At 39.6% G+C, this 26,651-nt stretch overlaps 2 protein-coding genes across 5 annotated transcripts in view; one reads left to right on the forward strand and one right to left on the reverse strand.

The window, feature by feature from the left end:
- The window catches only part of PYGL (glycogen phosphorylase L), a 38,805-nt gene extending 12,597 nt beyond the window's left edge, over window positions 1-26,208 (forward strand). For all 3 annotated transcript variants that reach the window (XM_026698752.2, XM_026698753.2, XM_026698754.2), the window contains exons 7-21: window positions 244-355; window positions 1,891-1,973; window positions 4,799-4,942; window positions 6,103-6,195; window positions 7,710-7,856; window positions 8,547-8,710; window positions 9,617-9,731; window positions 10,466-10,567; window positions 13,776-13,923; window positions 16,179-16,237; window positions 17,502-17,643; window positions 19,140-19,347; window positions 20,491-20,625; window positions 21,397-21,463; window positions 24,958-26,208. In XM_026698752.2, the coding sequence (XP_026554537.1) occupies window positions 244-355; window positions 1,891-1,973; window positions 4,799-4,942; window positions 6,103-6,195; window positions 7,710-7,856; window positions 8,547-8,710; window positions 9,617-9,731; window positions 10,466-10,567; window positions 13,776-13,923; window positions 16,179-16,237; window positions 17,502-17,643; window positions 19,140-19,347; window positions 20,491-20,625; window positions 21,397-21,463; window positions 24,958-25,158 (1,920 nt within the window). In that variant the 3' untranslated portion in view covers window positions 25,159-26,208. The remainder of the gene's footprint in view (window positions 1-243; window positions 356-1,890; window positions 1,974-4,798; window positions 4,943-6,102; window positions 6,196-7,709; window positions 7,857-8,546; window positions 8,711-9,616; window positions 9,732-10,465; window positions 10,568-13,775; window positions 13,924-16,178; window positions 16,238-17,501; window positions 17,644-19,139; window positions 19,348-20,490; window positions 20,626-21,396; window positions 21,464-24,957) is intronic.
- The window catches only part of ABHD12B (abhydrolase domain containing 12B), a 32,980-nt gene continuing 32,060 nt past the window's right edge, over window positions 25,732-26,651 (reverse strand). For both annotated transcript variants that reach the window (XM_026698755.2, XM_087922462.1), the window contains exon 13: window positions 25,732-26,316. In XM_026698755.2, coding sequence (XP_026554540.1) covers window positions 26,292-26,316 — 25 coding nt within the window. In that variant the 3' untranslated portion in view covers window positions 25,732-26,291. The remainder of the gene's footprint in view (window positions 26,317-26,651) is intronic.

A 26,651-nucleotide genomic window follows, 5' to 3' on the forward strand; every position in this document is an offset into this window, starting at 1 on the left:
TGTACCTATTTTTCACACCTAACAGGAAGCACTGAATGTTAGAATGGGTTTCTCTAGAATCAAACTCACGTCGTCATGGTGTTGTCATGTTACATATCGCAACTTTTTTCCCCTTCGCTAAATCGGGCACGGGCATGGCCAGCACGCGATGCATCTGGCCTGCAGGCCATGAGTTTGATACCCCTGCTCTAGAATAACATTCCATTTTTAACCCAATATAACTGGGGCAATCTCTGCCTTTAGGTTGTTTTGGCTTTGCCCTATGATACTCCTATTCCTGGTTATATGAACAACACGGTTAACACAATGAGACTCTGGTCTGCTCGAGCGCCTAATGACTTTAATCTCCGTGACTGTAAGTATTGTCAATGGACTTCTCATTTTTTGCCCGGGGGAAAAGTTAGGAAAACTGTTCTCTTCAGGCGTAGGCAGACCTAGTTTTGAAGCCACCAAGGTCCACTTCACTGATCACACTGCCAAAGTTTGAAGGTAGTTTCCTCACTGGAAAACAATGATAGAAGAATGGAAAAGCTCATGTCTACAGCATTTGTATAAAAACAAATACTTTGAATGATTATTTTGAAGGGATTTTCCATTGATCTTCGTGCTTTCATTATGGGCCCATCCATGGTAGGCTTCCTTATGGATTGAACCTTGGCGATGACAGAACTGAAGATTATAGCCCATAATAATCTACCATAAAGAAATAGGGCTTTCTTTACTTAGTCACTGAAGTGTGTGGCTGCAGTTCCTAGTGTGATCAGCAGTTCTCAAACCCAAATACAGATTGGAGAATGTCAGGGATTTGGGGAAGGATATAACATTTTTTCTGGCCCACTGATAGCTATGAAAAACAGAATTCTGAGTTCCTTTTCTGCAAACTAGTATAATGTCAGATTAATAATGAGGAAAGAGGTTTATTTTTCTGCCTCTTAACCCTCTTGGTCAGGGTTTTTTCCTTTCCTAAGGAGAGTAGACACTTTTCTTTCTTTAGCAATGTTGCTAAGAAAGTAATTAGGAGACAACTAGATACATGGATGGGAGGAAACAAAATATCTCTGAGAACAGGGATAGAAAACATGTGGTCCTCATGTGACTGGACTACATTTCCTAGCAGCCTCTGCACAGTCAAAGATGCTGGGAATTGGTATTTAACCATTGGAGGACCACGGCTTTCTCCACCTTGCCTTAAATACAGTAGGAGTAGCTCCAAAGCATTTTCTCGGGGCCTAGGGATTCATGAGAAAGCTGGAGACAACTAAATAAAGGGAGAAATAAATGGATAAATTGAGGAAGCAGAGATTCTTGGAAAAATTGGTATCACTTGAGGCAAAGGAAGATCTAATAGACCAGTGTTTCCCAATCCTAGCCATTTTAAGATGTGTGGATTTCAACTCCCAGAATACCCCAGCCAGGAATGGGAGTGGAAGTTCATGCATCTTAAAATGGCTAAAGTTGGGAAACACTGGTCTATTAGCTCAGCATCAGGAAGAAAGGAAAAGGACAGTCGCTTGCATTTCCTTCCTCTGATGTATTAACACTTCTGGTAAGGGAAGACTGAAAAGAAACTAGAGCAGGCTTTCCCAACCTGGACATCCAAATTTCTAATCTGTATGACCAATGGCTGAAAGTTCTGGAAGTCATAGTCCCAACATAACTCAAGAACACCAGGCTGAGGAGAGCTGGGATAAAGGACTCCTTTTGAAGAGGAAACTTGATAGTTCACATAGCAAATTGACTTTTAAAAGCTAAGCAAATGCCTTGTTTCCGGAAGAAGCCTCGAACATTCCTAAAATAATTCTGTGCTAAGTAGACAGGGGAAAAGTTGTTTTTTCAACTCCCACTGATACTGAACAGCCATGCATGTTTTATTTCAACTTCTCTGTGCAGTTAATGTTGGTGATTACATTCAAGCGGTGTTGGACAGAAACTTGGCGGAGAACATCTCCCGTGTCCTCTATCCAAACGATAACGTAAGTTCCAAGCACTGTGAAGTGTTGCCTGCTGGTGGGAGGGAATGAAAGAAATGGGGGCTTTGACCAGTTTACTTTTTAAGTGGGCACCGTGCTAATCATTCAGAACCAAACATGGTAGCAAGTTGCCTCTTTTTGTATGTGTTGCAGAGCTGGTTGTCTTAAGTCAAAGGTCTTCAAACTTGGCAGAGCTGGTTGTCTTAAGTCAAAGGTCTTCAAACTTGGCAAGTTTAAGACTTGTGGACTTCAACTCCCAGAATTCCTGAGCTAACATGACTGGAGGAGGAATTCTGGGAGTTGAAGTCCACAAGTCTTAAAGCTGTCAAGTTTGAAGACCCCTGTCTTAAGTCATCAAGCCCATAACCAACTAAAGGGGATCCATCCTCATTCTAAACTAGGATCTGGGAGATCAACCAGGGCTTAAATGGTTTATGAAAGGTCAGAAAGTTGGGAGCAGTATGATTATTCAGGGGGATATCGTTCCAGAGAGCAGGAGCCATTCCTGTAAAGAAATGCTTCCTAGGTCCTACCAGGTGACACTGATTGATAGATGGGACATGTAGCATGCATGCTCTACCAACCCTGACCCGATGAGCAGAAATATATGAAAACAAGTGCTCCATCACGTATTGTAGCTAGGCTAATGTGCATACTTGTGGGGGTTTATAGGTGATAATACACACCTTGAATTGTCCCAGAAGCCAGCTGGGAAATCATGTACTCATGAAGCAATGATGTCATGTGACACACCCATCAGAGCCCCCCCCAACTGCATTTTGGATCAGCTGTAGCTTCTGAGTGGTCTTCAAGGACAGCCCTGATGGTAAACCAATCAAGAGGTGGCCAAGGCATGAATGACAGTCTGAAGACCCTTCCAGTCCAGGAATGGTCACACTTGATATGCTTGATAAACCCACACAAAGACTTTCCTGGCTACAGCTGCCATCTGATTTTTGATCCAAGGGACCCCCACTCCACCCCAGATTGTGCATCAGTCCCACATGGGGTAATGCAACTCTATGGATATTGAAATATGGAGGGTCCAGAGGACAAACAAAGGCATCTGGTTTTCTTTAAGTCTGAGTCTGTCTCTCCCCATCTGGACCTGCAAAACCTCCAGGCATTGGGTCAGGACTTTGACTGCATCGTTTGGTGATCCTAGGGTCAAATTGTATAACTGGGTAATCATCAGCATATAGATGATCTCTGACTCCAGACTGATAGATCAATAGTTTTCATGTAGAAGTTGAACGCTTGTTGGAGGAAGTGTTGTAAACTTCCCCCTAACAAACCCACAACAGAGCCACAGTTTATCTCACTGTATAAAGAGGAAGTTGAAACAGAGAGGGACTTATGCAAAATTACCAATTACATTCATAAGGCATCTACAACAACTTATACTAAAAGCATACAATTCCTTGCAAAGTAAAGCTGAAATCTCCGGCATATGTTAACCATGTGAATTTTTCCACATTAGCCTATTTTGCACCCAGACTCTACTGCTAACCCCTAGAAAATATGCTATTTTCTGTGATTATTAACCTGGCTTTCCTGATTCCAATACTGGGATTTGATTGGGCCATGTGATGTGTCAGGACTTCAACATGCACTCCCATTCAAATCATGCTTCCCCCCACTCCCTTTCTCCTGGCAACTAAAAAGACCAAAGAAGTATTTTTTAGTTGACATTCAGCTCCCCTCACTTCTTGAAGGTTACCTGTACAACACAAAAAGAAAACAAAATTTATTGCAGGTCTAGAACTTAGGGTTGCGAAACCCACCGCCCCCAAGTTTGACCATGGGGGCTGAGGGTTCACGAGCTGGTGGCCTCAAGGTCAATCCCACCATGGGTTTTAAGAGGCTACTATGGAATACCGGGTGTATTTTCCCTAACAGTCAGGGCAACTTCAGTTGCGCCGTGACTGGGTTGATGACCTTTACTATGGGGAAAGGTCCCATGAACTTTGGCCTCAACTTCTTACCAGGGAGTCTTAACCTCAAGTATTTGGTGGAGAGGTAGAAGGTCATCAACCCAGTCACGGCGCAACTGAAGTTGTCCCGACTGTTAGGGAAAACCAGGGAAGACCAGGGTCAAGGATGAAATGAATGATGTGTCAGAGTTGGCTGACTGTCAAGGCTCCAACATGCACCTCCATTCAAATCATAAGTCTCTAGCTGCATCTCTCAGAGTAAAAAAGATTGATTTATTAGGAGTTGACATGTCGGCTTTTCCCGGATGCAGCCAACTCTGACACATCATTCATTTCACCCTTGACCCTGGTCTTCCCTCCACCCCCTGGATGTATATTCTCCAATGAGACACATCCATAGCCAAGAGTCATCGATCATGCTCTCCAGTAATATTTTTTCACATGCCAGAAGCTTCAGTTGCCAAAGCGATTATCTGAAGCACTTAAGGAATGCACTGCTGTACCCTACTTCCTTTCTGCTGGCAACTAAAAAGACCAAAGAAGTATTTTTTTTTAGTTGACATGATGGACTAATGGGTGTAGGGGATGGATCTTTGATTTTCTTTTGGGAAGGGAAAACCCGGAACTCTCAGATTCGGGTTTTCCCAGATGTGCCAATATGACAACTCTAATAAAGTGGAACTTTGAGGAAATGTATGTCTTGGAGTTTATTGGTATGGAGTTGGTCAGTTGGAACACTGACATGCAGTTGATACCGTTAATTTATAATTCCTATCCCACAATTTCTGCCGTTTATCTAACTCTAAATGATAAATACAATTAATGGACTTTGATTCTCCTCATACTCACTTTGCATTTTTCTTACCCACCTGACATTCTTTCTTCATCTGGCAGTTTTTTGAAGGCAAGGAGCTGCGTCTGAAGCAGGAATACTTTGTGGTAGCTGCCACCTTACAAGATATCATCCGACGCTACAAAGCCTCCAAGTTTGGGAGTACTGAAAGTGTCCGGACTGCTTTTGATTCATTCCCAGATCAGGTCATTGCTTTTGGGGTGATATATCTGGGGAGGAATTGGGTTGAGGCATATCATGATCTGGCAGGCAGAAGTTGGTAGTGGGTGTAGAAAACCAGTGGGCTGAAGTCAGGAAAGCATTAGACTAGGTGTCAGGATTCTGGAAGTTACCCCCATTTAAATCATGAGTCTCAAGCCAAACTTCCAAAACTTAAAAAGGATTTATTGGGAGTTAAACTGTCCGGCATTGCCTGGGTGTAGCCGACTCTGAGACACATCATTCATTGTCACCCTTGACCTAGATTTTTCCCCACCCTCTGGGTGTATCGTAATTCATATTCTCCAACGGGACACATCCATAGCCAAGAGTCATCAATCATGCTCTCCAGTTAGAATTGTGTGGGGCAAAAACTTCAGTCACCTGGTTACTATCTTTGAAAACATTTATGGAATGCAGTTTCAGTTTGCAAGCTGCTGTACTGCTCCCCTTCCTTTTCTGTTGGCAACTCTAAAAAGACCATAGAAAAAGTTTATGAGTTGACACTAGGACCAGGAAGACCCAATGATCATATCTAGACTCAGCCTTAGAAGCTCTTTGGGTGATGTTGACCAGACACTGTCACCCCACTCAATCTCACTGGTTTGTTCTAGAGATAAAATTGGGAGATGGGAGTGTTAAGTGGGCCACCTTAAGTCCTAGAGCAGGGGTGTCAAGCTCACTTCATCACTGCGGCATCATGTGATGTATTGGGATTTCCCCCCCCTTCGCTAAACCGGGTGTGGGTGTGGCCAGTGCATGACGCATCAGCCCCGCGCGCCAGGAGTTTGACAGCCCTGTCCTAGAGGAAAGGGAAGTTTTGAGTCTAACAAATACAACAAAAGCAAACTGAGAATAGTTTGATTACTTACCCTAACCCTAACCTGGACTTTTGCCCAAGAACCTTTTCATTAAGATGTTCCTCTGGGAGATGTGTGGGAGTAATAATGGCGGCATGCAATCTACATGGAAGATTGAATGCCACCAATCTACAAGCATTGCTTTCCCTAGCTTGACTTAACATTTAGCTCCCTACTTCTTGCAGATTATCCAGCGGGTTGATAGATTCTTCTATTCCATTTTCCTGCTTAAAACTTTTCCCTTTGGATTTTTTTTTAAACATATTTTGTTTCTTGGTTTTCCATAGGTTGCAATCCAGCTGAATGATACACATCCTTCCATGGCTATTCCTGAGTTGATGCGGGTCTTCTTGGATATAGAGAAGCTGCCCTGGTCTAAGGTTGGGATCAGTTTTCTGTCGTCAGCTCTGTCTCTAGGATTTATAAAACCTTCACTGTGTTTTCCAGGGGCCTTCATTTAATTCAGCTTCCTGCCTAATTCTGTAGTCTCTGTGCCAGGGCCTCAAATCTTCTTTTGCTTCCTGTTTCCAGTTTTCAGACAAACACAAGTTGGTTTACAAAATATGCTGAACCCTAAATCTAAAAAAAATAAGTTGTTGTGCAATGCCCAAACAAATAAAATGCTTAATTTGATGGCGTGATTCATGCAACATTTAAACCTCATTTTGATTTAGTCTAGCATACCGTGTAAACTGAATCATACAGTCATTGTCTTAGATCTCAAAATTTGAGGACCTAGGGGTACTAATTAGGGGTACTAATACCCTCAGATTTGTCTCAAGGGTATAATCATATCGCATAGTAACAGTCCCATGGTGATGAGGGCTATTGTAAAGCAATCACCCTTTAGGCTGCATTCAGTTCCAACATAACTTCAAAGATTGCTATCAAAATCACCAGACTTCTTACAGTCATAAAGGCAACATGATGAAATAAATAACACTAGAATTGTTTTAAAAATTAACAAAAAGGGAAAAGAGGCATACGGGGAGGAGGTGGGGTCCATTAACTACTAATTAATTAGTCCATTAATAAGCTTTAATTAAATTTAGATGTAAATTAAATTAAATTTGATCTTTGACTTGGCCCAGCCTCTAATTTGGTGGGAGTGTGGCACCATGCAAACCACTTAAGGCTAAGGGGTGGCCTTCAGCCTAGAAGCTATTTAGTTCGCCTAACAAGGGTTCCATTGTGGCATGGAAGTTCACACTAGCTCCACCTACTGGTTTGGACTGTTTTATAGTTTTATAGAATTGTAAGTCACTTGGCTGAGATAGATGGCTATAGAAATTGAAAAGAGAAAGGAAGGAAGGAAGGAAGGAAGGAAGGAAGGAAGGAAGGAAGGAAGGAGGAAGGAAGGAAGGAAGGAAGGAAAGGAAAGGAAAGGAAAGGAAAGGAAAGGAAAGGAAAGGAAAGGAAAAAAGGAAAAGAAAGAAAAGAGTTGACCATATGGAATAATATGGAATGGATGGTCTTGTTACCAGATGGATTTAGTTGGTCAAACTATATGGATCTATGTCTACATTCAAGGAGGTGTGCAGTGAAGTATCCCAAGGTTCTTCCCTGGACTTAGTTATGTTCAACATTATCAATATGATTTAAATAAGAAGATAGAAGGGATGCTTATCACATTTGCATATTACAAAAAGCTGGGCGGGTTGGCTGACACAGCAGAAAGTAGGCTGTGGATTGAGAATAATCTTGATATCTAATAATATGCACAATTCTCAAGAGTGAGAAATGTAATGTAAGATTTCTGCATTCTAGTAAGAAAACTATATGCTCAGATACAAGGTCCGTGGCTTAGGAGTAGTAGTTGGGGAGGATGCATAAGAATAATTACATACATTGTTTTCTCAGTTTGCCTTATTATCTTTCTCTTCAAAAACACAAGGCCTGGGATATCACTACAAAGACCTTTGCTTATACAAACCACACAGTTCTCCCTGAAGCTCTTGAACGCTGGCCAGTCGAGCTGGTGGAGAAGCTGCTTCCAAGACACTTGCAGATTATCTATGAAATCAATCAGAGGCATTTGGATGTAAGTAGGGTTTCATTAAACCTTCTCTTTTTTACTTTTATTTTATTTATTTTTGTCGAGCATGTACTAGATAACAGATATAAGCATAAACATGATTATTAATGCATGAAATGAATATGAATAAAAGGGAACATTAGGACAGGGACGGTAGGCACGTTAGTGCACTTATGCACGCCCCCTACAGACCTCTTAGGAATGGGGTGAGGTCAACAGTAGACAGTCTGAGGTTAAAGTTTTGGGGTTTGGGGAAGAAACCACAGAGTCAGGTAGAGTATTCCAGACATTGACCACTCTGTTGCTGAAGTCATATTTCCTGCAATCAAGTTTGGTGCCGTTTACTTTGAGTTTGTATCTATTGTGTGCTCGTGTATTGTTGTGGTTCTCTGACAGCTCTTAATTTTCTGGATGAATTTAAGAAAAGATAAAGCAATGGTTTTATGAAAACTGGCTTCCCCCCAAGTCCCTTTTCAACCTGGAAAAGTTGGATTGAGCTTTTGATTCAGTCTAGAAATCTCTGTTCAGGTAGCCATATTGAAATGGAAAAAAGTCATGCCAATTGTGTAGCATTTGCCTTTAAAATGTGGTTAATCCAAGGATCCTTTCTTGCTAAAATCCAGACTGAATTGGATAGTTGGGAATGCACTTGAACGGGATTAACTGATGTTGTTTTTCACCTTCACACATACTCAGAAAATCAGAGCCCTGTTTCCCAAGGATGTTGACCGCCTCAGGCGGATGTCCTTGATTGAAGAGGAAGGAGTCAAACGAATTAACATGGCCCATCTTTGCATTGTTGGCTCTCATGCTGTGAATGGAGTTGCAAAGATTCACTCAGATATCATCAAATCTCAAGTGTGAGTAGTGGTCTGTATTTTGTTTGTGTGTAGCAACCTGGGACAATTTCCTTTTACTTTTGCCAACAGAAAAGTTTTGATTTGATTTAGACTTCCGAATGTTCTACTGTGGGATCAAATTTTGAGATTTAGGGCTGAATTCTGAGTGCCACTGAGTTCGTGCTAATCTATAATTTTGTCTGTTGCTTTGATAATTTTCTGCCCTCCCAAACTTTGTGCTCTATAATTAAATTCCTGATTGTTGCCATATGCATTCTTCGATGAAAGACTGCAGGACAAATTTTCCCAAAGTTACCTCATCTCTAGTAATTTGACATCTTCATTTTCAATTTACTTCAGAGTTTGTAGGCAGTTTCACAATTAAACCCCCACATGAATAATTTTAGACATTTATGCTAAATATTAAGATTCAGATCTGGGCTACTTTTGTTCTTCTGCAGTTAACTAGTTATTCAACTTAGCTTTCCATAGTTACTGAATTAACCCATTTTCAGAGTACCTACAATATACTAAATCATATGCGAATCAAGGTTAAAAACTAAGACTCTCTGCAAGAACAGCCCATTAAATCTACTAGTTCTTTAAATGAACTAATTAAGCAGATTACGTGAACTGTAAACCTTATGTGAGCAAATAAATACAGTAAAGGTCTGTGAAATCATTTTGTACTACATATAACATAAATACACACACAAAAAATGATGCTGTTGCTTCCAGCCTTGCTGTGGGCTTTCAATCTATTTATGCAAAAAATAAGTTTATAAAAAAGTGTAGGGTAATTATGCAATTAGTATTAATTGAAAATTTAAAAGATTGGATGGCCAATGTTTTCCATCACATCTGCTTAATTAGTAAATCTTGATGGTTTTTCCATGAACATTTTTCTTGATTTTTTTTTTTGTTTAGGTTCAAGGACTTTGCAGAGTTGGAGCCAGAAAAGTTTCAGAATAAAACAAATGGGATCACTCCTCGTCGCTGGCTCCTGCTTTGCAACCCAGGACTTGCAGAATTAATTGCGGAGGTAAAAAAAAAAAAGCTCAGTTGTTCTACTTAGTAAAATAATTATTGAAATAATTTGTATGTGCTTTCTTAATAAATTTTATTTTATTTTTTAAAAATAGTTCCTGATATACAATCAGGCAGTTTCCATCTCCTTTCCAAGCTCTGAAAACAGTTTTAAGTAGGATCTCTGCTTCTGCTGTCTACTCATCTACTATCATTCTGGTTAAATAGTCTTTGTAGGCATCTACGGAGATTCTCAGTCATAGAGGTCATAGATGTCACAAAGGTGCTTTATCAAAAGGCAGCTGGACTTTTATCTTCCTTGAAGATGTTTCACTTCTCATCTCAAAAATCATCTTTGAGATAGTCTTTGTAGGTCTTGATACCATTTCATAACCTGCAGAACTCATTGAATAATAAAAGGAAAGATGGTTGGTGCTCTCTGAGTTTGGTTGGGGTTTTTTTGCAGACATTTCATTACCCAACTAGGCAACATCATCGTCCATCATCCAGATATTGATAATGTTACCTGTTGGGTAATGAAAGTAAGCTCAGAGAGAGTGAAGGACTTTGCAGTTCAAATCTAAGCCACATATATTGAGCCAAAAATATCTTTGAGAGATCAATATGCTTAGATGCAGTAGGTGCCACAATGAGTATCAGTGGGTGGTGACAATGGAATGACTCTGGATTCTTAAAGCGTTCTGTCTGTTAAGATGATGCATATGTGAAATCTCTTTCTTCTTTGTACAGAAAATAGGGGAGGAATACGTGAAAGATTTGAGTCAGCTAACAAAGCTGCATCGGTTTGTGAATGATGATGTTTTCATCAGAGAGGTGGCCAAAGTCAAGCAGGTAAGGGGAACGAAAGGAGGGAATGGGAATTTTCCCTTTTCAAATAATTTTCTATCTCCAAAGCACTTTACAGATAATCTTTCATTGCATTTTGTTTATATATGGCAAATACAAGAAGATTCAAGTGACAAATATAGAACATCATTTCATTTTATCATGCCAGCACCAGGTTAGACTAAAACAGATAATTTGTCCAAGGTGATGTAGGGACCTCTGTGCTTAAGTAGATACTACTTGAACCCAGTTCTCTTGAAAATTATTATTATTATTTTGTAATTTTTTTTGAGTTTTCACAAAGAGAAAAAAAATACAAATAAAACATATTTTCTGAAAGCAGCATAATTCCGGGTTACATTTCTTCGTACAGACACAAATTCAGGTTCATGCTCATTTTTATATTCTATTCCATATCTTATTACTATTTTACATTTTCTGCATAGCTTCTCCCCTCTTTTAATTTTCTCAATTTTATTTTAATTATCTCATCTCAATTCAAATCATTGTATTTATGTTTTTTGTCTGTCCTGTTTCAATTATCTATTATCTTTTCTCATTAAACAAAATTTCTCCTGTAGTTACTGATTGGAGTATGATGCCTTTATATCTTTTCCCTAAAGTTGTAACATTCAATATAATACATAACTTCCATTCGGATTCTGCTTGGTACATTCTTAAAATACACACTGTTTTCTTAAAAAAAGAAAAAATTATAAATGTATATAATTAAAACAACATTCCATTCCAATGCAATTCTATCATTAATATTCATTAAAGTACTTCTATGGGAACAATTATAAGCTTTCCATAGTCAATTCCCCCCGCCTTCACTTATATTTTATAAAACATTAACTAATTAAAATGTTCCCATTCCTTCCTAATTCAATTTTCTCATTTATTTTATTTCACTTATTTTATTCACAAACATTTCACTAAATTACACTAACTATTTTATCCTTCATTTTAATCATACGTTGTTTCCAATTTTCTAAAGTTATTTCTATTACTAATATAACAATACAATTTTATGTACCTTTATAGAATCCCTTTTCAGTTAGATTTTCACCCATTATCTCTAAATAGGTCCTGTTTCTCTATATCTTGCTCTGGTCCTTTGTAACTTCTCTTCCTTTCCTTCTTCCCTCTCTTCTCTCTCCCCTTTTTACCCCTTTGTCTCTCTACCTCTATTGCTCTCTTCAGTATTCCCCTTTTCTGTTGCTTTCCAGTATTATACTTATTTTTTGAATTATTTTTCTTTTCTTTGGTTGTTTTTTTAAGTCTTAAATTCTCCATTCTCTTTCCCCCCTTTCCTTTTTCTTCCCCACATAGAATTACTTGTTCATTAAAGATGGCTTCTTCTTTGTCCCAGTCTTCTTGTTTTGCAGTCTTTTCTTGTTGTTTCTCATAGTTCCAAATCTCCATTTCTAAGAATTGAAAAACGAAGCCAAAAGAACTCTTCCCTTCTTGTGCATCTTCTTTGTACTTTTTAAGTTCCATTTTCAATTCATCCAGAAGTGGTGCCATTGTATAAATTTTTAAACAACCACCCAATTGATTTTAGTCATTCAAATATAACAACCAAGAATCCAAAGATCACCAAATAATCCAAATACACGCAAGCTGTTTCTTTTTTGCTCTTTTTTTTCACTTTCTCTTCCTGGGGTTACTATTTAGTTGCAAAGTTTCAGTTAAAATGTATCTTTTAGAAGTCTTGTTGAAGTTTCACTGTAGATTCTTTTTAATTCCAGGCAGTCTCCTCCCTCTTCCAGATCCTGCCCTTATTCTTTTTCTCTCCCTTCCTGCTTATGAAAAAGAAAATTTTTAATGTCCAGAAATTTTTATTATCCCTTTGGCATTTTGTTTTATTTTCAGCTTAATTACCTATTGATGTCAAAGCGGATTTTTCCATTTTCTTATTTAAGTCTCTTAGTTGTCAGTATAGGAGAGAAAAGGGAAAAAAAGGCAAACCTTTCCCTTTTCACTTTCCTTCGCTGCTTCCGACTCTTCTTTGGGAGCAATGTTATTTTTTGTAAGTTTAAATTCCAGGGTACCTTAGTTGTTGCTTTTACAATTTAACCCGGTCAGCCAAAACTTTCACTTCTTATCTTCATCCTGCACATTCTTTTCCAGTCAAGTTCTCCTCTGTGGTGGCCATTTCTGACCACCGCTACAACTGCCTTCAGGAAAGGGAGTAATGGCCAGCTGAGGAGGAGAGATGCAGCTCTCCTCAACCCTGCTGGTGGTCTCCCCCCTCTTCACCACCTCTACAGGGTGGCTTAGCCCCGAAACCAGCCGGCTCGGGGTGCTCCAGCAGCGAGCCCAGACAGAAACCGCGCACGATCACGGATTTCTGTCTGTCGCCAAAGCCCTTCAAACCGGAAGTCTCCTCTGGAAAATTATTGTATAGAGAAAGAATTAGAAGATACATGTAAGTTGATCGTTACTTGGTAGGAAATCTGGAGAGATCAGGTTTTGGAAAACTGAAATAAGACTTTCAGAAAAGCTTTGGAGTGAACTGATAAGGGCCATTTAAGAGGCACTGTTGAGCAAGTCTGTCATATTTCTTCTTTTCTGCTTACCAGGGGGAATACAAATCTCAGGGAAGACTCACATTTGGTCTTTCACAAAGTACAACACACTTTCTACCAAAGCATGTTGGTGTGGGCAAGCTACAACAACATGCATATAAACAAACAAGAAAATAATGGCTGGTTAAGTTTCTGCATTCTCCATAGGTGAAGTACAAGTGGCTATGGGTCTCACAGCCCAATGACTAGATGAGAGGAAGCAGCCTCCACAGTGGACCAATTGAAAGCCAACTGGAGAACACCAAACTCCAAAAATATTTCCTGCGTGCAACCTAGAATGAATATGAAGGTTTTCCTTCATTTTCCTGAAGAAAACGTTATGCTCAAGCTGTAGTACTTTGGAATACTACACCTTCCCTCACTGGTGGGCTGGCTACAAAATGGAAGTAGTGTTTCAAAGACATGTCCTTAGCTAAAAGCAAATCAGTCATGTTTTTGCTGATGCAAGAAAGCTGTGTAGATTAGCCCTATGTTCTTCAGGGACAGTAGAAGTAGTTGTTCCATTGCCAACCTAGTCGATCATTGCAAACAGAATTGAAAGGAACACCTAGAGCACAAGGTTTGGGGCTGGTTTGGTTTTCACAAAACCAAAAGAGTGGTCATACCTCCCTTTCTGTTCACAGGAAAACAAAGTCAAATTTGCCCAGTACCTGGAGCAGGAGTACAAAGTGAAGATCAACCCAGCTTCCATGTTTGACGTGCAAGTCAAGAGAATTCATGAATACAAGCGGCAGCTCATGAATTGTCTACATGTGATCACCATGTACAACCGTGAGTAAAGTTGTACAGCAAACAGAGCGTTTTATTTATAGCTTTTCTGCTTGCATAAATGTAACAGCATTGCTTTAAAATAGAATCAAATGGTAAACCAAAATACCTAATAATTTATAAAGACTTACAATCTGAAACAAAAATTCTACCAATCAGTGGGAATAACAGAACATTTTAGGATGGTCATTTTAAGCGTGATGCACAGTCTACAGAAGTAAAATAAGAACTATTCAAATTGTGAGGGTCATAAGGAAAGATACTGCTGCCCTGGCTTAATTCCAGGTCCTGTCTCCCTGGTGGCTTAGATGCCTTTACTTCTTTTTGAATCTTTTTTCAAAGCCAGTAATTCTCATCAGGTGCCTGATGTAGGTAAAAAAATCTTCAGAATTACATTTCATTTTATCTCAATATTCCTCACTGTAGAAGCTGTTCATTGCCAGACATTCTAGGCACAGTCTTCCATTTTTAGTATGGTTATGTAACAAGTCACATGATTAATAGAGCACATGATTAATAGAGCCCTGCAGAAGCTGACAATGTGAACATGGGCCACACAGTAATACACCAGGTTTGTGATTCCTTTTGTTATACTTCATTTTGCCTTTTTTCTGGATTCTTTTACAGCAGAGGTCTCCAACCTTGGCAACTTTAAGCCTGGCGGATTTCAACTCCCAGAATTCCTCAGCCAGCAAAGTGGCTGGGGAATTCTGGGAGTTGAAGTCCACCAGGCTTAAAGTTGCTGAAGTTGGAGACCCCTGCTTTACAGCGTTCAGGATCTGACACCTGAAAATACCAGAGATCATTTAAGATAGAAGTGCCTCCATGATTCTTTTGTGAATAGGGAGAAGAAGGGCTACTTGCCAAGTTCCCAGTGAGGAACTTTGGGACTTCCCTTGGCAAATGCCAAATGTCATGACGTTATTCTTATTTAATAGGTAGCCTTTGATGCACAACCCTTTGTTCATGACTGTTCAAAGTTACAATGGCCCTGAAAACAGTTACCTACAACCAATCCCCATATCCGACACAGCATCCTCATGGTCACGTGATCAACATTCAGGTGTTTGGCAAGGGTCACATGATTGCCATTTGTGATCTTCCCAGCCAACTTTTGACAAGCAAAGTCAATGAGGGAAACTGGATTCACTTAACGACCAAGTGATTTACCTCACAACTGGTGTGATTCACTTAACAACCACAGCAATGAAGGTTGTAAAATGATGAGGCGTGACTCATTTAGCAATCACCTTGCTTAACAATGGAATTTTTTACCTCAATTGTAGTCATAAGTTGAGAACTACCTGCTAGTAACCTTCCTTTATTAAAAATAAATGGGAATGTTGCATTTTGTACAGAAAAGAGTCAGTTCCCACATAGATATCCCTTGCCTTCACAGAAAATAAAAATTAGGTGATTTCGATTGTATCCTTTATTTGGAAATATTCTTCTCAGAAAAATGACATAGTGGCAGAGAAGCTAGAAGAATGTGGAGCCATCAAGGCCAGTTTGTCTTCTGCTAAAGGAGAGTTTTGTGGTTTGACCAAGTCCTCTATAAAAATCACTTGATGTCAACCATCCTACTCGGTCATCTAGTAAAGAAGGACTCCCGGTCCTTTGCTTTCACTAAAAATATATTTTACTAAGCCAAAGTGGTTACAGAAGTAGTGAAGCTGGATCTTTCATTTTCACCCACAAACTGCATGATTAACTTTCCCTTTTCCCCAGCTATCCCCCTGTTATAAGTCAATGTCCAATTGGGCACCTTCATATTGTTTGGGTAATGGACCCTCAGTTTGTGGCTTTCCAGCTCTGTGTTCCAATGGGCAACCTTGGCTGACGGGTGTGTCTCACACCTTGGGCCAACACGGCTTGGTTCCCATCCCAACCCCGATTCCTCTCTACATTCCAATCTCTCCTCTCCCCCCCGCCCCCAGTTACTAATGTCAGGCTATCAGCTTGCAATGTGAGGTTAGAAGAATGGCAGCCATGACACTTGAAGAAAATATTCATAACATTATCTGAGAATTCCAGAGATGTCCATCAGCACCCTCAAAATTAGAAACTTCTTGTCCAGGAAGGGCAAAGTAAGCAAATTGGTGGCAGTTGTTTTTAGAAAGAGCTGAGCTGACATGATGGGCCTCAAAGACAGCAACTCCAGGGAAGCAAAGGGAGATGAGAGCTGGAAGAGGCAAATATGACTACTTAATGCCTAGACAGAAGTCAAGCTTAGGATCTCTTGTCTTTCTCCTTTGCAGGCATTAAACGCGATCCAGCGAAGCCATTTGTGCCCAGGACTGTGATAATCGGAGGAAAAGTGAGTGGTGAATTTGAGGCTCAAGATTAATCTTTTAGGTGTTCTGCAAAGCAAATTATAACATTGCTAGAAATGCCATTTTCTGCCTCTATCCTGAACTCTTAATACTAATCCATTTTTAATTACGCAAATAGGTAGCATTTTTTAAAATTTGATTTGTGAATCACTTACAGGATAATAGATATAAGTATAAACATGAGTAAGAATACAGGAAATAGGTACGAATAAATGGGGACAATAGGACAGGGACGGAAGGTATGAGGGTGCACTTATGCACACCCCTTACCTCTTAGGAATGGGGTGATGTCAATAGTGGATAATTTAAGGTTAAAAAAATGGGGGTTAGAGGATGTAACAACAGAGTCAAGTAGTGCATTCCAGGCAATGACCACTTTGTTGCTTATAGGTAATATTAAATATTAAATAAATTAATATTAAATATTAAACAAATAGGTAGCATTAGAAGAGACTTCCTTGTTTTCTCACTAGGCTAAATTGTGTGTGTGTGTGTGCGCACGCTCACATGCATGTGTGTTAATGTACATATATACAGAGTAGACATGGATATATCTTATAAAAAATAGATTATCCAGGTGCCTTCAGAATTATGGCCTTTTAGCTTGTTTCTTATGGAAATCTCTGCCATTGCCTTCTTTTTTTTAAAAAAAATCTCTATTAAGCCTACAGTCCTGAAATTTTCCTATTAAACTACTAACTAGATTCACATTCATTTGACATTTAAAGAGCAGTGAAGATGATAAAAATATTCATCCATCCATCCATCCATCTATCTATCTATATGTCTATATGTCTGTCTATCTGTCTGACTACCTATCTATCATCTATTTACTCTCTCTCTCTTTCTCTCTCTCTATCTTCAGTAAAAGTTAATCCTCCTTAAACATATGCATCTATTAATATCCCATTTTCCCCTGCCACCTGTCCCCCCAGGAAAAATCTCATGCATTCTAGCTCACTTTTTCCAAATGATGCCTTCTAGGTGCATTGGAGTTATGCAACTCTCCAAATTCTTTCGGCCCTCTTTGGAAATTCTGGGAGTTGTGGTCCCATTTCATTTGAAAGTGTAGCAGGTTGGGTAAGGCTGCTCTGACAATTTCTTAGATGCTCGTAGTCAGGAGATGCTTGCTTGGTTATGCTGGTTTTCTGCAGCTTCTGCAGGTTTTATTCAGTTTGGGATTAGAATTGGTAGCCATGAATATCATAATCTCATCTCCTAACTGCTGCATTGCTTTCTTCCTTCCAGGCTGCTCCTGGGTATCATATGGCTAAAATGATAATAAAGCTGATCACTGCTGTAGGCCATGTAGTAAACAATGATCCTGGGGTTGGAAACAAGCTAAAGGTCATTTTTTTGGAGAATTACAGAGTTTCGCTGGCTGAAAAAGGTAATACTATCCATCTTGAGGTACCAGGTTGGGATATGTAGGAAAGAGAGCAGTTTGATGACTAACAGTCATGCTATGCCTAAGAAATTAATGAATAGGGCTGACCAGAGTTTAAAGTCCTTGAACAAAGAATTAAGTTGGATGCTGTTATACTATTCATCCAATGATGGATTAGGAAGGGTTCTGGATGCATAGGTGTTGAATTTGAATGACTCCTGGGATTTTATACATCCTGCACTTATATTGTACTTAATATTAACAGCAACAAGAAATATTTCCTAACTCCCTATACTGAACCGCCTCCAGACCACGCCATTCATGGGAGCAGGTTTTTGGAAACAAGTCCTAAGTGGAAGTAATTCAAAGTGTTCCCAGATACGGCTTTCCAGACATAGTAGTCTCTTTTCAGGATCAGATCATTCCCAGAACACCTTAAATCAGGGGTGTCAAATCGCATCGTCACAGCATCATCATGTGACATACTGCAACTTTTTCCCCCTTCGTTAAACTGGGTGTAGGCGTGGCCAGCAGGTGATGCATCCAGCCCGCAGCCCATGAGTTTGACATCCCTGTTTTAGATCCTTTGCGGTTTAGAGGATTTGCTTCCAGAATCTTATAGACTGCTTCACTTAGTTGAAGGAGAGCAAAATATTCTGGTTTCTTCTACAAGGTTGTATCTCAGATTGATAAGTTTTGTGCATCTCTTTTGTATTACATAATCATTCATAATAGCAATTTGTCTTCTTTTTTACTATCTCATAAAAAGGGGATGAAAAGGTCTTATCTGTGTGCACCTCAATTAGGTCTCATAAATGAAATTTTAAGTGTGAAACAAATATACAAGCCTACCTAGATGTTAAAACTGGCGTTGAAATGTAACACTTTCCAGGATGCTGAATAATAACCTCCTATGAACAGAAACATCTCTGCTTTCTTAGATCTTTTCCAAACGAATTGGCAGGTTTTATTATTGTCATTCTTACCAGCTCTAACACGAAGGAGCCTGGCACCCACCACAAGAGATGTTTGAGTTCAAAAAGTGCACAAGTCAGTAACATGGAATCAGCCTTGCTACATGGCCAACCAGTTGGATAGACTTAGTCTCTAATCAGTCTCTAATCATTAGCTCTAATTTACTCCTGATTGCATCTGAACTCAACTTCTCAAGTTTCCTATGTAGAACTTCTCATCCATCCCCATAAAATTTGAGTCTTCACTCTGCAGCTTAGAAAGTGATTCATCTGTTATACCTGGGTTCTGATCATGTATAAATGTTTTAAATACATGAATAAATAAATGCTGGGTTGTTATCTCAAGTATTCTGCAGTGTTACATTTTGTGGCAAATTCTGCTCTGTCCGTGCATGATTTATTCTGCTGAGGACTATTTAGGAGTGTGTGAGTTTCTTGCTTATCTCCATGCTTTAAAAAGTAAGATTAAAATGCAAATGTGGGAAAAAGGAATGCCCAGATACTAAGATAATATTTTTTTGGCAGTAATCCCTGCTACAGATTTATCAGAACAGATTTCAACAGCTGGCACCGAAGCCTCAGGCACGGGCAACATGAAATTCATGCTCAATGGGGCTCTGACCATCGGAACCATGGATGGTGCCAATGTAGAAATGGCAGAAGAAGCTGGAGAAGAGAATCTTTTCATATTTGGCATGAGAGTGCCAGATGTGGAAGAGTTGGACCGGAGAGGGTAAGGCTGGTTAGCAGCTCAACTTGGGCACAATTGGTTGTAGGAAATTTTTTCAATTGTCTGGAGTTTTGGACTTCCAAAATTTGAATAGAGGAGGAAGATACAGCATAGACTAATGGTGTTTGTGTGACCTCACATTTTAATGGCATAAGATTTAGCACTATGAGTGCTATGAATTTATATTATTGGGATGAAACATACATGGGGTTCTATTCATGCCTTAGTAAGAACCTAGGCCTGGAGATAGTGTGTTCTCTTGAACTTCCCACTTCCTGCAGTCATTTTTGTTTTGGTCCATGTGTTAATGTCACATTAAAAAGGGGGAATGGGTCGAATCAATCAAAATGCTGAAATAGATATTGAGTTATATGTTCATGGGTTAATTGCTTTAAATGAAAAACATCTGAGCATTTCAGATAATAAACCCTCATGCTATGGATCCCATCTGTTAGGGAACTATGGTATACTTGGTGGGTCTCAAGAGGCGAGCCTTTTCCGCCCTAGCACCCAACTTCTGGAATCTTCTGTCCCTGACACAAGGTTAGGTCCATCCCTGTTAACATCCCACTAGTCCAAGGGTCTTCATACTTGGCAAGTTTACGACTCGTGGACTTCAATTCCCAGAATTCCTGAGCTAACATGACTGGAGGAGGAATTCTGTGAGTCCACAAATATTAAAAGCTGTCAAGTTTGAAGACCCCTGCATTAGCCCCTCAAGAACTGGTTGTCATCTCCCTGGGATGCCAGGGACCTGTGAGACCTTGTGATAGCTCCCTTACTGCGGTTAACATTATCTTCTCTTAAGCTTGTGCTTTTAATATATTTTTAGAAATGAATGCTTTTATGTGTATTGTTTTTAATTAAGTGTTGTCTGCCACCCAATGTTCCTTTTTTAGGGAGATGGGCAACCATACAAATTTGATCGATCAATAACATAAATTAAACATCTTTTTGATTCAGTGCCTCCACCCCACCCAAAATAGGCCCTGATTCTTTCCCATGATGCATTTCTGCATCTCGTCTCCACTTTTTGTGTGCACCTTTCCTGGTCTGCTCTCAAGATGAATATTCTGTGGCACCTGTTGCTCATCTAATAGTGATATTATAGTGGTATTATAGGATAATAGTGACTTCTTCCACCAGGTACCATGCTCAGGAATATTATGACAAGCTTCCTGAATTGAAGCAAACTGTGGATCAGATCAAGAGCGGTTTCTTTTCACCACAACAACCTGACCTGTTCAAAGATTTGGTCAACATGCTGTTCCACCATGACCGGTGGGTAAAGATGCCTTATAGATTTGTTCTTTAAATGGCCATTTGAGTCCTTATCATTTGTTAGACAGACATTTGAGTACAAATAAGGTCAGTTTTCCTTGGTCCATGTAATTAAAAAGCACCAAGAAACTTAAACCCAGTATGAAGTCCTTCCCTTAAATCGTTTTGTTATGCCAATGAAATTCAGGGTAGAATTGCAGGGTAGTGGTATGTGCATACACATCACAGTTTTAATGTGTGGCATCACCAATTGTTAAAGAAAATGTATTACTCCCCACCCAAGTGGTGACTTGTCAAAGGATTTTTGCAGTATCCTCTATTCTTGAAGAAGGTTTTGGACTACTACTGGGCCAGTGGACTAATTCTAAATTTTGGGGACATACTTTTGCTCTGCTCACAAATTAGATGATATGGGGTGGTTTGTTATCATAGAGTACCCAATTATCAGGAATAGACTGATGTGGTTGTTCCCCACCATTCTCTTTTGCTTTCACAGATGCTTCTTATAAGACATGTTAAAATGTATTGTTCTGGACACTTCTGGAATACAGTATTTGTTTCTATTCTGGACCAATCTGATCTAACCATTGTGCTCATGGTGTGGCAGTTTCCCAAAAGTTAATGCTTGGAACAAAAATTAATTTGTGCCACTCCAAAGGGAATGTGCTGGAACAGTGAATTTCAAGACTAACCAGAGGTTTAGGCCTACCAATCTAAAACTCAGATTGCCTTCAAAGCATTTCACATTTTTTGTTTTTTTCTTTTGGATAGGTTTAAAGTATTTGCAGACTATGAAGCTTACGTCAAGTGCCAAGACAGTGTCAGTAAACTCTATATGGTAAGCTGGGTGTGGAGAATATTTACAAATTTTATTGTGTACTGTAAGTATCTGAACAAATAACCAAAGTGCAAATCACCAGTGCTCTGTCCTGTGTATTCCTGACCACACAAATCAATCTTATCTACAATGAATTTGTACAACAGACATACCCAGTTAAATTAACCATGTTTACTGTATCAAATTTTCTGAGTTTGCATGACATACTGGACTAACCACTAACTGAATTTGATGGATTAACAAAAACTAGAGTAAAAGTGATTCATGTATCATGCCAAACTACTCAGACTTTATTTTTTTCAATGCCTTACCCAATGTATCTGCTTAGTATGCCTGACTTGAAAAGAATTCACTTTGTTGCCATTAAAAAATTGGCTTGAGGTGACCAATTTTATTCACTACAGTGACTAAATTAGTATGCTTTTAAGTCTTTCTATATCTCAGTTTCGATTACTCTATAATTAGTGCCCCAGATTCTACTAGTGAACAAATAACAAAAATAATTAAGCAACTTTTACAGCCCAGAAAGCGCTATGGGGCAATATATAAGCCTAAAATGCTAATGCTATTTTACTTAAGACAGCATTAGATTATAGCTAGGTCATTAAGGTGATCAGAGTATGTCTAATTTTATGGACAGTAGCATAGCATACTCAAGAAAATAAAAGCATTACTGATCTGATAAAAGCAACTGTGCATAAAATAAATCAATTGTTTGAGTACTTCACTAGATAGGAGTCTGTAGAGATTCTCATTCATTCAGGTCATGGTTGACCCAAAGGTGCTTTTTCAGGAGGCAACTGGACTTTCTTGTTTTTTCTTTGAAGATGTTTCACTTCTCACCCAAGAAGCTTCTTCAGCTCTGACTGGATGGTGGGGAATGGAAGGATTCATATTCCTTGCAGATAACTGGTCATTTGCATTCTTTTAGAGCAGGGGTGCCAAACTCACATTGTCATGGCGTCATCACATGATGTATTGGGACTTTTTTCCCCTTTGCTAAACTGGGCATGGGTGTGGCCAGCACATGACGGATCCGGCCCATGGGCCAGGAGTTTGACAGACCTGTTTCAGAGGGCCGTTGCAGTACTTGGGAGGTCTAGCTATGTCCTTAGCCACCTGAGTTCCTGTAGTCTGCCATTTTTTCCTCTGGAAATCCATTCCTACTCTCCGCCATTCAAAGGATGTTCATCCCAAATTGTATAGCTAAAAGTCTATAGAGATTCTTGTCCCAAAAGTGTTATGTTTTTTTTCCACAAGGCAACTGTACTTACTTGTTTTTTCTTTGAAGACATTATTGTTTCTTTAAAGACATTTTACAATTCCTATTACTAGATAGGAATTATAAAATGGGCCTTTAAGTCTTTTTAGGAAGGTGCAGCATAACAAGACATGTGTGGGACGTAGTCCAGAGTTGTAGGAGGGAAGGACTGTTTCCCAGGGAGCAAAGAGACAGCATAGCTTGAAATCTTTAGTCCGCAGGAAAAGGAGGAAGGCAGACACCGTTCCCTTCACCAGCAGTGCACAGGGTATATCTAATAGTTATACAGATAAGTGCTTTAGTTTTTGGCAAGATGTCTGTCCGTAAGCAAACAATAAAGTACTCCTATTGTTCTTGGTTCCTTTGGCCTGGCAGGACATGAGCTATGGATTTGAGAGTTTTGGTAGTTTCTTCTCCATGAGAATATAAGCTTAACTCAAAAGGCAAGGCTCTTCAAATTTGGCAAGTTTAAGACTTGTGGACTTCAACTCCCAGAATTCCCAAGCTAACATGACTGGAGGAGGAATTCTGGGAGCTAAAGCCCACAAGTCTTAAAGCTGTCAAGTTTGAAGAGCCCTGTTGTAAGGGATGGTTTTGTATTTGCCCCCAAGGACAGCTTTTGGAAAGACACTGGAATATGTTAGTGTTTGTGATTTAAATATCTAGCTAACCTACAAAAGGAGCAGGACTACTCAGGAATGTGTTCCTCGATAGGGCAGATCGACAATCACAATGTCCTGGGCGTTATGTGAGCACCTTTTATGACCTTCTGACAAGCAAAGTCAATGGGGAAGCCAGATTCACTTAACAACCGGGTGACTAACTTAACTACTGCAGTGATTCACTTAACAAATGAGGCGAGAAAAGTCATAAAACTTAGGAAATTTCTCGCTTAACATACATTTTGGGCTCCATTGTGGTCATAAGTTGAGGACTATCTGTAGGTGGCTTAAACAGTAATAGCATTTGCAGTTTCTTCATAGTAACTCTTCCAGTTCTGACAGATCTACCAGTTCTTATTTCCCTCCTCCTCTTGATACATTTGGAGATTAGTTTAGTTTAGTTCACCACATAACCGAGGCTGCTGCTGGCTGAACCGACAGAAACACTCCCAGATAGATTTATTGTATGTTATATTCCTTCCTCAATGTAGAGGGAAGCTGTATGAGCAGCTGCATGTCTATGGAGATTCTCAATCATCCAGGTCATGGTTGTCTCAAAGGTGCTTTTTCAAGAGGCAACTGGACTTTCGGTTTTATTTTGAAGACGTTTCGCTTCTCATCCAAGAAGCACCTTTGGGACATCTATGAGCAGTTGATTCTCAATCTCTTATTTGTAAATCCCATTCTAAGAGAATCACAAGTGATTGGCAGGCATATGAGGCTTAAATTAAACACCAAAGACAGCTGCTTATTTGCTTCTTTTCAAACACCTGGGAGGTTTGGATGAATTCTGTGCGCACTGTTTCTTCTTTCTTTTCCTCCCGCTCCACTCCACTCCTTCCGATCAAGCACAAAATGAAAAACACTTACAAATGATTTCTTAAACAAAAAAGCATAAAATCATTCCTAAAATAGTGAACAAATTTGCCAAATAAAACCCTAAAAGCTAAAATAATGTTTATATAAGACTGAACAGCTTTCGAACAAACTCCTGTCCCCTTAGCTTCCTCCTGCCAACACACAGTAGAGATGTGGGGTTTTAGCACTCAAACCCTGAGTGCTCATCTCAGTAGTCAGCAACAGCTGTCTCTCCTATGTTCTTTCACCTTGAGATTCTTTTTACCGGCTTCAAGCCTTACAATATATCCTATACCTCTCTTGGTCTGCCTCTTCTAATATACTGAACTAGCAGGGTACCCGTGCTTCGCTACGAAACTGTGTGATCGGGCAAGTTTTGGGGGAGGAAAGTAAGAGGGGGAGATTGTGCCTCTGGCCACCAGCATCCAACGGTATTCATCTGGCTAGCATCCAGTCAGTGTGTGAGAGAGTTGAGGGATGTTTGGAACCTGAAACATGTTGGCTGGGGAATTCTGGAAGTTGAAGTCCATGCATCTTACAGTTGCGAAGGTTGGGAAACATGGCTCTAGAAGCTGTTACTTGCCTGCTCCTGATCTAACATGTATGGCTGGTTAGGAATTTGAGATGAATTACAGGGTGTCATACCTGTTCAGTAGTAATCCTGAATCTGACTGTCATGCAAGAGCCGAGTTCACATATGCTCTTTCTTGCAGAACTCCAAAGAATGGACCAAGATGGTCATCAGGAACATTGCAGCCTCTGGGAAGTTTTCCAGTGACAGGACCATCAAAGAATATGCCCGTGATATCTGGAATGTGGAACCTTCTGATCTCAAGATCCCACCACCCAATGTACCTCGCGATGTTGCCGATGAGATGCTGGCCAATGACTCAGCTGAAAAGTTGAGTATGTGAATCTGAGAAGTCCTGCAACTCTGCATGGATAACACACAGTACCACACATTGGGAAAAGCATGCGTAGATTTGATTAGCAAGTAACGGTAATAAAGTGGCCTCTTCTTTGCTCTTTTGCTTATAAGCACTGAGAGCAGTTGGGGAATCTTATGCATTGTCTACATCAAGGGTCTTCAAACTTGACAGCTTTAAGACTTGTGGACTTCAATTCCCAGAATTCCTGAGCTAACATAACTGGAGGAAGAATTCTGGGAGTTGAAGTCCACAAGTCTTAAAGCTGTCAAGTTTGAAGATCCTGGTCTACATTTATCTGTTCTCTCCCTTCCTTTCTTTGGGAACTTTGGGAATTGTTCCCAAAAATTTTGCTCTAATACATTCTATTTCACCTGATGGGTCCTAAGTTGCTGGACCATTTATCTCTCATGCTCGCTGATATTCTCACTGGCCATGCTAGGTACCAGTCCCAGCACAACTAGAGAGGACCAGCTTGAAGTAGGCCACCCAAACAGTTCAAAGGGTGCATTTTTACTAATTTATAGCGTTATTAAAAAATGCCATTAGCAAACCAAATAATCTGTTAACTCAAAATTGTTGACTTTTAATGAAAATGAAAGGGCTTGTCCAAGATGTATATTCATAAAGTGAACTATTAGCAGAAAGAATACATTTTAAGAGAGGAAGGCTTCAACGCAGAATTTGTCTAGTTTTTTTATAGAATCTGGATTACCTGTTCTTCCTTCAAGGGGTGAGCATGTGCTCCTACTTAGCAATGTGTTAATTACAGCACTGAGCCTTTGAGGAAGTTGCCCTATATAGTACACTATAAATCAAATTGATTCAGCTGTGAGTAAGAAGACATGCTGAGACTAGAAAGGATGTTCTGCTGAAATAAGGCCTATAGTAACCAAGATAAGATGCATTTATAGAAAAAGAAGAAAGCTTTGGTAGGCTCAAAAACTCCTGTATTATTGTCTAGTAACGTTGTTCTGTAGTGTACATTTGCAAATTCACATGGTAAAATAAACTGAAATCCACTTTTTTATCTTCCAACTGTTCGTTGTTTTAATATCCATGGCAAGAACTGATGTCTCCTTGAGGTTGCTATTAAGTCACTGTCCACTTGATTGCTGATCCTACGTAATGCTCTGGAGGAAGTCTCTGTTATGGAACAGACAAAGAAGTTATGTTTCTTGGATTTTGTGTCTTATAAAATCAACCTCCTGCTCAAATTGTCTGATTCACTTGGCCAGGGCTGTGTAGGCTATTCTGTGCAGAAAAAGTATGAAACTATCTACAAACTGTGGCAGCAGAAGCCTTACACACATCCTTCAACATAATATCCTGCCTTTCTACACACAGGGAACTCAAGGCAGCTTAAAAGTTAAGAATGAAATATTAAGCAATTAGAAAACAATATAACTGAACGTAATACTTTAAGCCCTGGTAGGTAGTGGTTAAAGTACAGTATTACAGGTAAACTCTGCCCACAGCCT

The sequence above is a fragment of the Pseudonaja textilis genome, chromosome 1 (genome assembly GCF_049901715.1).
Source record: "Pseudonaja textilis isolate UNSWEBS1 chromosome 1, rPseTex1.2, whole genome shotgun sequence".
Classification (NCBI taxonomy): Eukaryota; Metazoa; Chordata; class Lepidosauria; order Squamata; family Elapidae; genus Pseudonaja; species Pseudonaja textilis.